Source organism: Erythrolamprus reginae, chromosome 1, assembly GCF_031021105.1.
Source record: "Erythrolamprus reginae isolate rEryReg1 chromosome 1, rEryReg1.hap1, whole genome shotgun sequence".
Classification (NCBI taxonomy): domain Eukaryota; kingdom Metazoa; phylum Chordata; class Lepidosauria; order Squamata; family Dipsadidae; genus Erythrolamprus; species Erythrolamprus reginae.
Genome location: NC_091950.1, coordinates 398575426 through 398591178, shown reverse-complemented (window position 1 = coordinate 398591178; position 15753 = coordinate 398575426). Strand labels below are relative to the sequence as shown.

Genomic DNA, 15753 nt, shown 5'->3' with positions numbered 1-15753 from the left:
CAATTCTTTTTGTAGCTGGTTGAACATAGCTTTTTTTAAAATATAAAATGAACAGCCCACAGCAGGTTGGATAATCTAATGGGAAAATACCTGTGGGTTAGGGACAACCATGTAACAGAGTTCCCAAGGATAGGAGGTAGAAACCTAAGAAGTGAATAGTCTACAGATGTTGCCAGGTGTGGAGAATTTGTGATCCAGTATGGATAGTGATCAAGAATGATGAGAATTGGAGAATTGCAGGTGTCAGTTTTAGGCATGGGGTTTCAGCTGGTGGGACTGTGGTCTTTGAGGTCCTTGGTACTCTTGTGATCTTGGTGGATTTCTTGCAGACGTTTCATTACCAAACTAGGTAACATCATCAGTGCTAGTTTGTTAATGAAACATTTGCAAGAAGATCACCAAGCTCAGAGAGCACCAAGGACTCCACAGTTCAATCCTGAGCTACAATTATTCTCTTCTATTACAACTGTGACCTCTCTTAAAATGTTTTGCCTTTTGTATTTATTTCAAGAAAGAATGAAGAAGTGAATGTGGACTGCCGAAGAAAGTAGAGAGATATTCAGAATGCGAAGTGTTTCAATAAAAACTGAAACATTGCAACTGGTCTTTTGTAAAGCTTTAAAAATCTACCTCTGCCGGCGGGCATGGGGGCCATGAGTGATGAGACTGTCTCCGGCCGATATTAGATTTGATTAGACTGGATGAATGAGTGTGATCCTATATGGGGTCTTTTAAAAATGTTTTTAGTAAATATCCATAATCTTTTATTATTGTTTAGATTTCTTATACAGTAGTCCCTCGCTATACCGCGCTTCACCTACTGCGGCTTCACTTCATTGCGGGTTTCTGAGGAAGTCGATCGGCAGATTTAAACAGCCCGCCGAACTCGATCGGCAGGGTTTTTAAAAATATATATACAGTGATCTCTCGGTTAGCGCGGGGGTTACGTTCCAAGACCTCCCGCGCTAACCGATTTCCGCGTTATATTGGATGCAGAAGTAAAACCACCATCTGCGCATGTGCGCCATTTTTTTCATGGCCGCACATGCGCAGATGGTGGAGTTTGCGTGTGGGCGGCGGGGAAGACCAAGGGAAGATTCCTTCAGCCGCCCAACAGCTGATCTGCTCCGCAGCGCGGAAGCAGCGAGGAGCCGAAGATGGGGTAAAGGCAAAGGGGAAACCCCATCTTCGGCTCCTCGCTGCTGCCGCGCTGCGGAGCGGATCAGGTGTTGGGCGGCTGAAGGAACCTTCCCTTGGTCTTCCCGCCAGATCACTTGCCGCTTGCCGCTTGCCAGTCCACACACGCCCCCCTGGATGAGCGGCCCCGCATGGCCCCAGCGCCGGACTCCGTTGCCGGTGGGAGGAAAGCGAATGCCACGGGGCTGGGCTCGGCTCCCCCCTCGGCTCCCCCCCTTACCAGCCCCGCCGCGGAAGGCTCCATTCTGTTCCCTGCCGGCCCGATTGAGCGGCCGGCGGTCTCCATTCAGGGAACAGACGTCCACCCCCTCCTCGGAGTCCCCGGCACCCAGCGTCCCCACGCCGCCTCCACCTCCCGGTAATGCGCCCGACCTCTGCCTCTCTCTTTCTCTCTCATATACCACGCCGGCAACAGGGAGAGAAAGAGAGAGAGAACTAGCGTGGACTTATTTTTTATTTTTTAATATTTTATTTTTTAAATTAATATCTTTTGAAAAACTGCGTTGCAGCGTTTCGCGCTAATCGAGAACGCGCAAATCGAGGGACCACTGTATATCTAAAATTGTAAATACTGTATTTAAATACTGTATCTAAAATAAATACTGTGTGGGAAAGGTTTATAAACACTTAAAACAATGAAAACTTACCAAACAATTACAATATAAATACTTAAATAAGTACTATCAGTCGATAAATTCCCCATTGCGGATTTCACCTATCGCGGCCAGGTCTGGAACGTAACACCAGCGATAGGTGAGGGACTACTGTATATTGTTGTATTCAATGTTGTACGCCACCCTGAAGTCGCCTCGAGAAGGGCAGCATAGAAATCCAATGAATGAATGAATGAATGAATGAACGAACGAACGAACGAACGAACGAACGAACGAACGAACGAACAAACAAACAAACAAACAAACAAACAAACAAACAAACAAACAAACTTTCTCCTAGTCCTGATAAGTCTGACTTGATAAGGATTTTAGGAATTTATTTATTTATTAGACTTATAGGCTGCCCTTCTCCTTGTGGACTCAGGTCGGCTTAATTAGTGAATGGGAAATTTGGAAAATGCTCGGAAAAACCAGATTTACAATTTCACGGCTTGTCCATCCCCTTATTACAATTCCTGTTAAAAGAGTGGAAGTGCTGTTAGAGCCAAGTTCGCTTTCAGAGGGAGCGTTCCTCTTGACAGCAACTCCAAGCCTTTCCCAGGTGGTCCACCTCCCCATCCCCTGAATGGATTTTCAATTCAATTCGATTCAATTTATTAGATTTGTATGCCGCCCCTCTCCGAAGACTCGGGGCAGCTCACAACAATAATAAAAACAGTATAACCATGGAACAAATCTAATAATAAAATTATATTTAAAAACTCCAACAATTTAAAAACCATACAACACATACATACCAAACATAAAATATAAGAAAGCCTAGGGGAGATGTCTTAATTCCCCCATGCCTGGTGATATAGGTGGGTCTTGAGTAACTTATTTTCCTTTGGCCTCTCTTTGCTTCATGGTCTAGCCTGAACTTTGGAAACCAGTCTCTGCAGCACCACCTTGTTGTGATGGAAGAGCTGATCCGGCGGGACAAAAACCGACCCTCCGTTGTGATGTGGTCAGTGGCCAATGAGCCATCCTCAGAGTTGCCTGTGGCTGCTTACTACTTCAAGTGAGTATCTGCTCAGCTGAGAATGCACCGTCAGGTCTGTGAACTGGGGGTTCCTACTGACCGGCGCTTCCAGCATGATGTCCGTGCAGTTTTGGGTTGCTGGCGTGCATGCACGCATGTCCCAGCGAGATTTTGCTTCTGTGCATGTGCAGGAAACAAAATATTGTGAGAGGATAATAATAATAATTGTTACATCCTTAGTGGGACCCAAAGCACCAGGATTGGTTGCTTTGGGAGGCGGGGAGATTTCCTGTGGCCTGATTGGTTGGGGCTGTTGAAGGTGTATATAAAGGAGGGGTTTTGAATTAGCTGGGCGTTCCTTGTACAGTACATGGATTGTTTGCCTGTTATTGTGTATTGCTTTTACTAAAATATTAATAAACCCAGTTTGTTTTATGAATTGAGCCTATTTAATAATAATAATAATAATAATAATAATAATAATATAATTATTAATTATTATTAATTATATTATAATTAATATTTTTATTATTGTTGTTGTTGTTGTTGTTATTATTATTATTATTATTAATTAGATTTGTATGCCGCCCCTCTCCAAGGACTTGGATGCGCGCGAGAGAAAGATTTCGGCTATTTTTGTTGCTTCTATGCACACACAAAAGAAAGAAATTGCCAAAATCTCACACACTCACGCAGCCTCTCATGAAATTTTGCTTCCTGCGTATGCGCAGAAGCAAAGTCTCGCTGGAACATGCAGGTGTGCATACTGGAGACACAGAGCTGCGCACACAGCTCCATTTTCTCTACCGGTGCGCAGTGTGGCCGTACCCAGTGATGGGCTCCTACGGGTAGGAGGTACACAGAACCGGTAGAAAAAAATTGAATTTTTTTCTTTTTGTCCCTTCTGGGCTCTGGGTATGTTTTTCCTATCTCAGTAAATGAGGTTTGGATGTGTATAATTTTAGAAGAGCTGTGCGTGCGTGTATGTGTGTACATACACATACAGTTTATATAGTAGATAATATATATATTTGTGTATCTGTGTGTAATATGTATGTACATATATGGAATATATACATAGAATTAAATAGTATATTTTGGATGTTCAGTAATAGTAAATAGGGAAATTGTATCTCTTTGAGGCGAGGAGAGGCCAGGCACCCTAACCCTTGACATGAGTGATGTCAAGTTGGCCACCTTTAAGCCAGTCACATGACCTTTAAGCCACCCCCCCAGTCACATGGTCGTCAAGCTGCTCCCACCTGGTCACATGGCTGGCAAGCCACACCCACAAAATAAGCCACACCCACAGTGTGGTAGTAAAAAAAACTGCAGCCCTTCACTGCCCGTACCGGGTAGCAACCCGATACTGGAGCTGACACAAAAAGTAGAGTTTGCAATCATAGGAATAGGGGACGATGGCAGTAATCCTACTTTTGGCTGTCACCTACATAGAGGACTCTTTTGTGGCTTAACAGTAAAGTAGGGTATTGTGCCAAGATAATTGTAGCATCCCGCAGTAACATAACTGCATTTTCCAATGTTTTACTGACATTTACCTCTGGGTTTTGGAATAAACCAGACTGTCATGCCCATTGCAAACAACGTCATAAAATCAGACAGGTCTCATGGGTGACTCACTTTACGACCATCACAATTTATAACCATAATGGGTAGGCTCCATGACAGGGGGACCTCAACTGCCTCCCTGTATAGTAATCCTGAATGTAAAGCCTAGTGGAAGTTTTCAACAGGTTACCGACAACATATATAAAGAGCTGTGGTGGCGCAGTGGTTAGAATGCAGTATTGCAGGCTAATTCTGCCAACTGCCAGCAGTTCGGTTTTCACCAGCTCAGGGTTGACTCAGCCTTCCATCCTTCCAAGGTTGGTAAAATGAGGATCCAGATTGTTGAGGGAAATAGGCTGATTCTGTAAATTGCTTAGAGAGGGCTCTAAAAATATTATTATTTATTATTATTATTTATTAGATTTGTATGCCGCCCCTGTCCGTAGACTCGGGGCGGCTTACAGCAATGATAAAAACAATATATAATGACAAATCTAATAATTAGAATCTAAAATAACAATAATACATTTAAAAATTCTTAAAAAAACAAGAAACCCCAATATATGAAAACATACATACAATCATATCATACACAAAAAACTACATAGGCAGGGGGATATGTTTCAGTTCCCCCACGCTTGACGACAGAGGTGGGTTTTAAGGAGTTTACGGAAGGCAAGGAGGGTGGGGGCAGTTCCGATCTCTGGAAGGAGCTGATTCCAGAGGGTCGGAGCCGCCATAGAGAAGGCTCTTCCCCTGGGTCCCGCCAAACAACATTGTTTAGTTGATGGGACCCGGAGGAGACCAACTCTGTGGGACCTAACCGGTCGCTGGGATTTGTGCGGCAGAAGGTGGTCTCGTAGATACCCTGGTCCGGTGCCCTGAAGGGCTTTATAGGTGATGACCAACACTTTGAATTGTGACCGGAAACTGATCGGCAACCAATGCAGACTGCAGAGTGCTGGAGTAACATGGGCATATTTGGGAAAGCCCATGATTGCTCTCGCAGCTGCATTCTGCACGATCTGAAGTTTCCGAACACTCTTCAAAGTATATAAGTCTAAGTGCTATTGCTATCTTTGGAAGGATCCTCTCTTCCTATTAGAGGAAAGAATGTTGCACTGAACTCTACTTGATGTAAAGTATAAAGAAATAACCCTGATCTTTTGAATTTTATCTTCACCCTGCAGGACAGTGATAGCCCACACCAAAGCATTGGACCCCACCCGGCCTGTGACATATGTCTCAAATGCTAATTACCTCCGAGATCAGGGGGTAAGTGTTGCGTGGCTTAGATTGAGTTTTAACAGGGCGGGTTCCTGACTGCCCTTCCTACAAGTTTGTTCAGCACTCAGTGCGAAGAGGAAAAGCAGCAGTTGTGATCCTGTGTGTTGAAAGACCAGTTGAATAATCGAAAAAGAATTCCACATTAGATGCTTGTAGGGCTTAGAAGCATTCTTTATCCCTACAAACAGAAGGGTGTAAAAAGTCAGGCGCTGATGTGGCTGCTTTAAGGAATCTGCTGTAAAGAGATTTCTGAAGCAGCGGATCCTGTTTTTCAGACTTAGGTTGGATTGCTTTACAACAGGGATGACAAATTCAAGGCCCTCGGGCCAGATCTGGCCCTCAGGGTGCTTAGATCTGGGCCACGGGGCCACCTTTGAAACAGCAAAGGATTGGCCCATGGTTCTTGTGCCAGCCAAAATGGAGCTCAGCAGTCCGTTTTCGCTGGCAGAGCGCTCGGGCCACCACAAGCACCCCCAACATAAGTGACATTGAGCTGGCCACACCTACCCCAGCCCTCAAGGTCAAACACAACCCTGATGCTGCCCTCAATGAAATTGTGCTCGACACCCCTGTTATGGAAGTTAGAATCAGTGGAACAGCTTGCCTCCAGAAGTTGTGGATGCTCCAACACTGGAAGTTTTTAAGAAGAGGTTGGACAACCATCTGTCTTAAATGATATACAGCAGTGATGGTGAACCTATGGCACCAGTGCCACAGGTGGCAGGTGGAGCCATATCTGCTGGCACACAAACTGTTGCCCTAGCTCAGCTCCAACATTCATGTGTGTGCCAGCCAGCTGGTTTTTGTCTCACACAGAGGCTCTGGGAGGGCATTTTTGGCTTCCAGAGAGCCTTGGGGATGGGCATTTTTACCCTCCCCCGGCTCCAGGGAAGCCTTTGGAGCCTGGGGAGGGCAAAACACGAGCCTCCTGGGCCTACCAGAAGTTGGGAAACAGACCATTTCTGGCCTCCAGAGGGCCTCTGGGGGGTGGGGAAAGCTGTTTTCACCCTCCCCAGGCATTGGATTATAGGTGTGAGCACTCACGCATGCATGATAGTGTGTGCCCACACTCTTTCAGCACCCGAGGAAAAAAAGGTTCACCATCACTGGTGTTAGTTCATGGTACATGGTTATTTGGGATTGCCATGTTAAACTGCCTATTGTAGTTTCTTGTATTTAAGTAGTAATATCACTTTAAGAGTTTTGGCTGGTTCGCCATAAGAGGGCGCCAGTACTCTCTCCTACAATGATGCTGAATTGCTCATTTACGTTTGTCTTTACCTTGAGGGGGGAGTGTGTATTGCTTAGTGCTTGTTATATGCAATTTATAGAGGTATAGACTTTCCTGCCTTGTGAGGAGGCTGGACTAGATGACCTCAAAGGTCCCTTCCAACTGTTTTATCCTATTCTATTTCAGTGGATATCAGAGAAATGTGCTCATACCCAAACCGAAATACAGTGGTACCTCGACATACAAGTTTAATTCGTTCCAGACCCAAGCTCATAAGTCGATCAACTCGCATCTCAAACGAATGCCTTTAGACTTTGTTTTTCGCGCTGAGATAACTGGAAGCAAGGAGATTATTGCGCCACCTAGTGGAAGCTCGGCTCGTATCCCGAATTTGAGCTCGGGTGTCCAACAGAAATTTCGCTCGCATCGCGGCTCGTAACTTGGAATACTCGCATGTGGAGCAGATCGTATCTAGAGTAGTATACTGTACTTCCTCCAAGTAATTTTAAAGTGTATTTAGCACATTGTTGTGGGTTTTCCGTTTCTGGAGGTTTTAACATGAGGCTAGAGAGCCACCTCTCAAGGATGGCTTAAAATCCTTCATGTCTCAGAAAGTAAGACTATTTGGCCCTTGTGGTGCCTTCCATTTACACAGTTTTGTGATTCAGAGTAGAATGTGAATCAGAACATTTGAGCATTTTGGCCATCACAGGGTACCAATTTTCATTCTTGTATTTAAGTAGTAATATCACTTTAAGAGTTTTGGCTGGCTCGCCATAAGAGGGCGCCAGTACTCTCCAAGTAAATAGTCAAAGAGAACAGACCCAGCAGCTTCATACAAGGAGGAGTTTTAGATTTTCCTGGATCTCCTTCATCCTCTGAACTAACCTCAGATTCCTCTAGGCACCTTATGTGGATGTCATCTGTGTGAATAGCTACTTCTCCTGGTACCACGATGCAGGACATCTGGAAGTGATCCGGCTGCAGCTGAAGACACAGTTTGAGAACTGGTATACTACCCACCAAAAGCCCATCATTCAGAGTGAATATGGAGCTGACACCATCAGTGGCTTCCATGCTGTGAGTCTTACAATTCTGAGAGGCAATTGCAGCAGTAGAAAGCAGTTTTCAGGGACTTTTTTCTATGCTAAGGGCATTAATTCCTGTCTCTACCAAGGCTTTTCCAAATGGAACTGGGTTTAAAAGAGCCAGGGTGGCGCACTGGTTAGGATGTAGTATTGTAGGCTAATTCTGTTGACTGCCAACTCAGCCCTCCATCCTTCCAAAGTGGGTAAAGTGAGGAGCTAGATTGTTGAGATCAATATGCTGACTATAAATTGCTTAGAGAGGGCTGTAAAGCACTATGAAGTGGTATATAAATTAAGTGCTATTGTTATATCCATATACAGTGGTACCTCGTGATACGAACCCTCACCCCTTGTGATACGAACCTGGGGTTCGGAAACTTTTTGCCTCTTCTTATGAACTTTTTTTGGCTTACGAACCCACCGCAGATCGCAAAATGGCGCTCCGCTGGGCGCCGCCTGGCTGTCACCTTTTAAAACAGCCAGGGGGCTTCTCAGCGTTCTCCCAAACCCGAACTTTTCGGGTTCAGGAGGCCGCCGAGAAGCGCCGCCGCCCGGCTGTCACCTTCTGAAACAGCCGGGGGGCTTCTCGGTGTTCTCCCGAACGCCGCACCCAGAAGTTCGGGTTAGGGAGAACACCAACAAGCTCCCCGGCTGTTTTAAAAGGTGACAGCCAGGCGGCGGCGCCCAGCAAAGCGTCATTTTGCAATTTTTTTTTCTTTTTGCACACATTGATAGCTTTTACATTGTTTCCTGTGGGAAACAATGTTTCGTCTTACGAACTTTTCGCCTTATGAACCTACTTCCGGAACCAATTAAGTTCATAAGACAAGGTATTACTGTACCATAAATATCGTATTCTTACACAAAATACACATGTTTTGTTTGGATTAATCATAGGAGAAATGTAATACTAATAAAAAGTTTTGTGTGAAACAAATTTATATGGAGGTGCTTTCTGTTACTGGGGGTATTTTAGCAAAGACTGGAGCATCATTGTCAAGGATATTTTATCTGTATTTTGCATCACAGATCTTGCACTAAGCAAGGGACAGAGTTAAATGTTCTCCCTGGATAAGTTCATACACTACTTTCACAAGGTTGTAACTAGAGGCACAGCAACTGTGATTTGCAACAACATTCTAAGGGTGGTAATTGTTTTTTTTTGTGATTTAGAGTGTTGTACACATCCAGTCCTTGAATTAATTTAGAGTCCATCGTATGGTTAGAATGCAATATTTCAGGCTACTTCTGCTGACTACCAGATACCTGCAATTCGGCAGTTCAAATCTCACCAGGCTCAAGGTTGATTCAGCCTTCCATCTTTCTGAGGTGCATAAAATGAGGACCCAGATTACTAGGGGCAATATGCTGAACTCTGTAAACCGTTTAGAGAGATCTGTAAAGCACCGTGAAGTGATATATTTATTTTATTTATTTATTTATTAGATTTTTATGCCGCCCTTTCTCCTTAGACTCAGGGCGGCTTACAACATGTTAGCAATAGCACTTTTTAACAGAGCCAGCATATTGCCTGTTACTACAAGGTACATGGTTGTTAGGGATTGCCATTGTAAACTGCATATTGTACACTTGTACCAAACTTGTACTTAAAGAGTTAATGTGCACTCAAAGAGTTATTCAAGGCTGTTTCATCACTTCCTCATGGAAGCTATAAAAGCTCATTATTTTGCTCGGTCACTTCCTTTACTTTTGCCTGAGAGATGGGGGAGTCGTGTTTAAGCTTCGTGCTTGTATAAGCTTTGTGCTCTTATTATCTATATTGTATTTTAGCTTCATGCTTATTATCTATATTGTATTTTGCTTTGTGCTAATCTTGTAATTGCTCAGTGTGTATTATTCTGTATTTGCTTTGTGCTTATTCTGGATTGTTTGTATTTTGTTTATATGTAAATAATACTTATTTAACTAAGTCTGTGTCTTGGCTTTATCACACATCCACACTCTGTTAAAATTCTCTGCTCGGTGTTGTCGAAGGTTTCATAGCTAGACCGAGACAAGCCAATATTGCCCCCCACAATCCGGGTCCTCATTTTACCCACCTCGGAAGGATGGAAGGCTGAGTCAACCTTGAGCCGGTGATGAGATTTGAACCGCTGATCTACAGGTCTACAGTCAGCTTCAGTGGCCTGCAGTACAGCACTCTACCTGCTGCGCCACTCCGGCGTTATTGTTATTGTTCAAATGGGAAAATGCAGGTATCAGGTTAAACGTGTTGTAGTAATTAAGTGATTTTTCTGAATCCTCATAGAAGATTACTCTAGGAGCTGGATGGTGCTCTGTAGCCATTTACTGTTGCCAATAGGGCATCTTGAGGATAAATGTTATTTTGTTAGATTTGTGCTCACCCTTCCCTGCTTTTCTGGTGCCTGCAGGACCCCCCTCTCATGTTCTCTGAGGAATACCAGGAAGCTGTGCTCAAGGAGTATCATGCTGTATTAGACGAAAAGAGGCAGGAGTACGTGATTGGAGAACTCATCTGGAACTTTGCTGATTTTATGACCGAACAAGGTAAGGGCTTATTAGATAAAAGCTGCCACTATACAGATTGAGTTCATTAAGTCTTTCCTGATACGTTTTATGCTCAAGAATGGTGGAAGGTCTTAAGCATAAAACGTATCAGGAAAGACTTCATGAACTCAATCTGTATAGTCTGGAGGACAGAAGAAAAAGGGGGGACATGATCGAAACATTTAAATATGTTAAACGGTTAAATAAGGTCCAGGAGGGAAGTGTTTTTAATAGGAAAGTGAACACAAGAACAAGGGGACACAATCTGAGGTTAGTTGGGGGAAAGATCAAAAGCAACGTGAGAAAATATTATTTTACTGAAAGGGTAGTAGATCCTTGGAACAAACTTCCAGCAGACGTGGTTGGTAAATCCACAGTAACTGAATTTAAACATGCCTGGGATAAACATAGATCCATCCTAAGATAAAATACAGAAAATATTATAAGGGCAGACTAGATGGCCCATGAGATCTTCTTCTGCCGTCAGACTTCTATGTTTCTACATTGTCCTGCCAAATGCTTAGGGTTGGGTTTATTAGAATGAATGTTTGGGCTGGAACAGATATATTTGCATAAATATTTCAGTGACGAGGCAGGAAAAACTAATAAAACTTAACTACTTGCAAAGATATTTGTGTGACAACTTGTGTCAGCGTTCCAAATAACATCAGAGAAATAAATCAGAGTCCAAACTTTGGCCTTCTTCCAAATTCCAATTTATTAACAGGGCCATGTGGGATACGAACTGTAGTCAACCCGATACTAACTTTTCCTACAGTTTTCCACCCAGGTTAAGGTTCATCCATCATCCCCACACCCACAAATTAGATTAGATTAGATTACATTAGATTAGATTTATTGGATTTATATGCCACCCCTCTCCGTAGACTCGGGACAGCTCACAACAATGGTAAAAAACAATACATAGTAACAATCTAATATTTAGCAATCTAAATTACAGTTTTAGGTTAAAAAATGCAAAAGAAACCCCAATATATAAAAAACAAGCACACAGTCGAATCATACACAGAAACTACATGGGCAAGGGGGAGATGTTTCAATTCCCCCATGCCTGACAGCAGAGGTGGGTTTTAAGGAATTTCCGAAAGACAAGGAGGGTGGGGGCAATCCTAATCTCTGGGGGGAGCTGGTTCCAGAGGGTCAGAGCCACCACAGAGAAGGCTCTTCCCCTAGGTCCAGACGACATTGTTTAGTCGACGGGACCCAGAGAAGGCCCTCTCTGTGGGACCTAACCGGTCGCTGGGATTTGTGCGGCAGAAGGCGGTCCCTGAGATAATCTGGTCCGATGCCATGTAGGGCTTTATAGGTCATAACCAACACTTTGAATTGTGACCGGAAACTGATCGGCAACCAGTGCAGACTGCAGAGTGTTGGAGTAACATGGGCATACTTAGAGAAGCCCATGATTGCTCTCGCAGCTGCATTCTGCACGATCTGAAGTTTCCGAACATTTTTCAAAGGTAGCCCCATGTAGAGAGCGTTACAGTAGTTGAACCTCGAGGTGATGATCAACATCCACGATCCTCCTCTGTACTTTTGGCTGGTGCTGAAGAAAGAATGACTTTGAATCTATGTAAATAATTTGTTGTGGCTATTACCCTTCCCTCTCCTGCAACCACCATTCCCACGGCACTTTTCTACTTATGTCAGGCCAAAATATCTAACTCAAAATGGCTCAAGGCCAGGCTATTTACAAGACCACCTTCTGCCTCATACCTCGTTGCGACCAGTAAGGGCCCACAAGGTCGGCCTTCTCCGGGTCCCATCCGCCAAACAATATTGGCTGGCAGGGCCTCAGGGAAGAGCCTTCTCTGTGGCAGCTCCGACACTTTGTAATCAATTGCCTCCGGAGATCCGTACTATCTCCACCCTACCGGTCTTCCGTTAAGACCTGGCTCTTCCAGCAGGCCTGGAATTAGGAATGATTGGCTTTTTAGTTTTTTTTAATGTATTTTATAGTATTGTTGTTTTATTGCTGATATAGATGGATGGATAGAAACATAGAAACATAGAAGACTGATGGCAGAAAAAGACCTCATGGTCCATCTAGTCTGCCCTTATGCTATTTTCTGTATTTTATCTTAGGATGGATATATGTTTATCCCAGGCATGTTTAAATTCAGTTACTGTGGATTTATCTACCACGTCTGCTGGAAGTTTGTTCCAAGGATCTACTACTCTTTCAGTAAAATAATATTTTCTCATGTTGCTTTTGATCTTCCCCCAACTAACTTCGGATTGTGTCCCCTTGTTCTTGTGTTCACTTTCCTATTAAAAACACTTCCCTCCTGAACCTTATTTGGATGGATGGATGGATGGATGGATGGATGGATGGATGGATGGATGGATGGATGGATGGAAAGAGAGAGAGGGAGAGAGGTAGGTAGGTAGGTAGATAGATAAATTGACAAGATAATAGATAAATCGGCCTGACAACTTGTTTATAGTGTATTTGACAAGACTTTACCAACTCTGTTAGATATAGCAAGCTTCTAACTCGGAGGCTCAGAAGCCCCCAGTCACTACTCAAAAGTCATGAATTTTGTGCCACTTCCTAAACATATCAATGTGAGGTACAATCACTGTTTGCAATGGAGCTTACCTTGCCACACTACAACATTGTTTGGTGCTGGTCAGTACATGCATACCACTGGGCCATTTTGTAGTTTGTTTTTTACTTAGTGTGATGTGCAGACAAGGTCCATATAAATCTATTGGTTCATTTTATAGCAGTATATCAGATTTTTTAAAAAACTGGCCTGACACTAGTTTTTTCATGGGGCATACTATTTTTAAGTGAGTACAACATATTTTGTTAGCCCAGCCTCCAAGCCAAAACTGCAATATCAAGCTACGGTTTGAAACTGTGCTTTACCGCCCTATCATCACACTAACTGAAAAACATGGCCTAAGACAGGGATGTCTTAAGCCTGATCCAGCTCGCAGGATGCTTAGATCTGACCTATAGGGCCATTGTGGAAACAGTGAAGGGCCGGCTGCAGTGCTTCTGCCTGCAAAAACAGAGCTCAGGAGGGCTGTGCACAGCCCACCCGAGCTCTGTTTTTGCTGGCAGAGCGTTGCAGGAGGATGTCCCAGATGAAAACGGAGATCATGGGCCCATTTTTGCTCACTACAGGTGTCCCCAAGATGAGTGATGTCAAGTTGACAGTCCAGTGATTTCTGACAGTCTAAAAATGGGTGAGCAGTGTGGTCGGGCGGTAGGAAAAGCAAGTAGGATGCTTGGCTGCATAGCTAGAGGTATAACAAGCAGGAAGAGGGAGATTGTGATCCCGCTGTATAGAGCGCTTGTGACACCATATTTGGAATACTGTGTTCAGTTCTGGAGCCCTCGCCTACAAAAAGATATTGACAAAATCGAACGGGTCCAAAGACGGGCTATAAAAATGGTGGAGGGTCTTAAGCATAAAACTTATCAGGAACTCAATCTGTATAGTCTGGAGGATAGAAGGGAAAGGGGGGACATGATCGAAACATTTAAATATGTTAAAGGGTTAAATAAGGTTCAGGAGGGAAGTGTTTTTAATAGGAAAGTGAACACAAAAACAAGGGGGAAAGATCAGAAGCAATGTGAGAAAATATTATTTTACTGAAAGAGTAGTAGATGCTTGGAACAAACTTCCAGCTGACGTTGTTGGTAAATCCACAATAACTGAATTTAAGCATGCCTGGGATAAACATATATCCAGTGAAGGGCTACCAAAGCTTTTATTACCACGCTATGGGCGTGCCTTATGCAGGAGGCCCTGCATTTTCTTTCAACATCTTTCAGTGCAAATTGGGTGCTCTGGAGTGGAGCTCCATTTTTACTACCCCACTACGTTCCCCCTCCCGTCCGGGCAGTAGCCCACTCCTGAGTTGACCACACATACCCTGATCATGTCCCCTTCCCCCGCGAGATCAAACACAACCCTGATGTGGCCCTCAATTAAATTTGACACCCCGGCCTTAAGACAGTGTGTTAAACAAGTCTTAGCATATATCATAGTCAACTGCAAACTACTGAACCCCATTTTATTTTAGTCCGCTATGTTATGCAAACTCAATATTACATGTTTGCACAACATGGTAACCCATAATACCATATCACACCAACTTAGGATTCGAATTAAGTAATAAATGGCAGAAAGGCCTGAATGATAAATAAATCAAGACCTGCAAGTTAGCTTTCGTTAAGCATAGTTTGTTATCTGGAACCAAAACTAGTTTATCATTAAGCCCCGTTTCTGCAAATGAAAACAAGCTCTTGTATTTCTGTTTCGTTTCCTCTCCCTACACTTCTCAAAATGGTCTATGGAGAGCATTATAATCCAGACACCACCACGTTTCAGGTTTTTAAAAAAATCAAGCCTTGAAAGCAACAGCTCAAAAGTGGTGCTTGAGCAGGCAACAAGACATCTATGAATGCATGCTTCTAGAAGAAACAGAAGGATAAAAATACAGCCGAGTTTGTTTGCAGAGTCAGTTCAGGGATATTTATGGGGTGAATCCTTTAATTATGATTAATTATAAGCCTGGGTTTGTGAGTTAAGTTGGACATGGGGATGCAGAGTTTCCAGTGTCTCAGGCTTATTTCTACCGTGTTTCCCCGAAAATAAGACACTGTCTTATATTAATTTTTGCTCCAAAAGTTGTGCTACGTCTTATTTTCAGGGGGTGCCTTATATTTCTCAAATAAGACAAATTCACAGGCAGAAAAGCTGACACCCCCAAAGAAAGTGTACCCTACAGTACACTGATTACAGTACGGTACCTGTCAGTATGGCACCCACACACACAAACGACGGCACTTATATGGTACAATATACTCCCGATATTGCAGATTCCGGCCACCAGAGGAACTACAGTCTACACACTGTAGTGGAGACTGTAATGGCGGTGAGACAGCAGCAGACTGTCTGCTGTACTGGACAGTACAAAGCGATGGAAGGGGCCAGCAGGGGACGCCACATTATTACAGTACCGCTATGAACAGCTTTGAATGGTACCATATGTTTTTCCACCGTACCGTATGTAAACTTGACTACGCCTTATTTTTGGGGGGTGCCTTATATTAGCAAATTCTGCAAAACCTCTGACATGCCTTACTTTCGGGGTACGTCTTATTTTCGGGGAAACAGGGTAGTTGTGTATTTCACCAAATCCAGGAGCTGACCTAAGAAACAATGGTGTCTGCCC

General features: G+C 43.7%; 2 protein-coding genes across 2 annotated transcripts in view; one reads left to right on the top strand and one right to left on the bottom strand.

Moving 5' to 3' along the window:
• SUMF2 (sulfatase modifying factor 2) overlaps positions 1-15753 on the bottom strand; it is a 323736-nt gene that overhangs the window by 184493 nt on the left and 123490 nt on the right. The gene's annotated exons all lie outside the window — the stretch shown is intronic.
• The window catches only part of GUSB (glucuronidase beta), a 32776-nt gene that overhangs the window by 15669 nt on the left and 1354 nt on the right, over positions 1-15753 (top strand). The window contains exons 8-11 of the mRNA XM_070735065.1: positions 2725-2871; positions 5592-5676; positions 7823-7999; positions 10401-10536. Coding sequence (XP_070591166.1) covers positions 2725-2871; positions 5592-5676; positions 7823-7999; positions 10401-10536 — 545 coding nt within the window. The remainder of the gene's footprint in view (positions 1-2724; positions 2872-5591; positions 5677-7822; positions 8000-10400; positions 10537-15753) is intronic.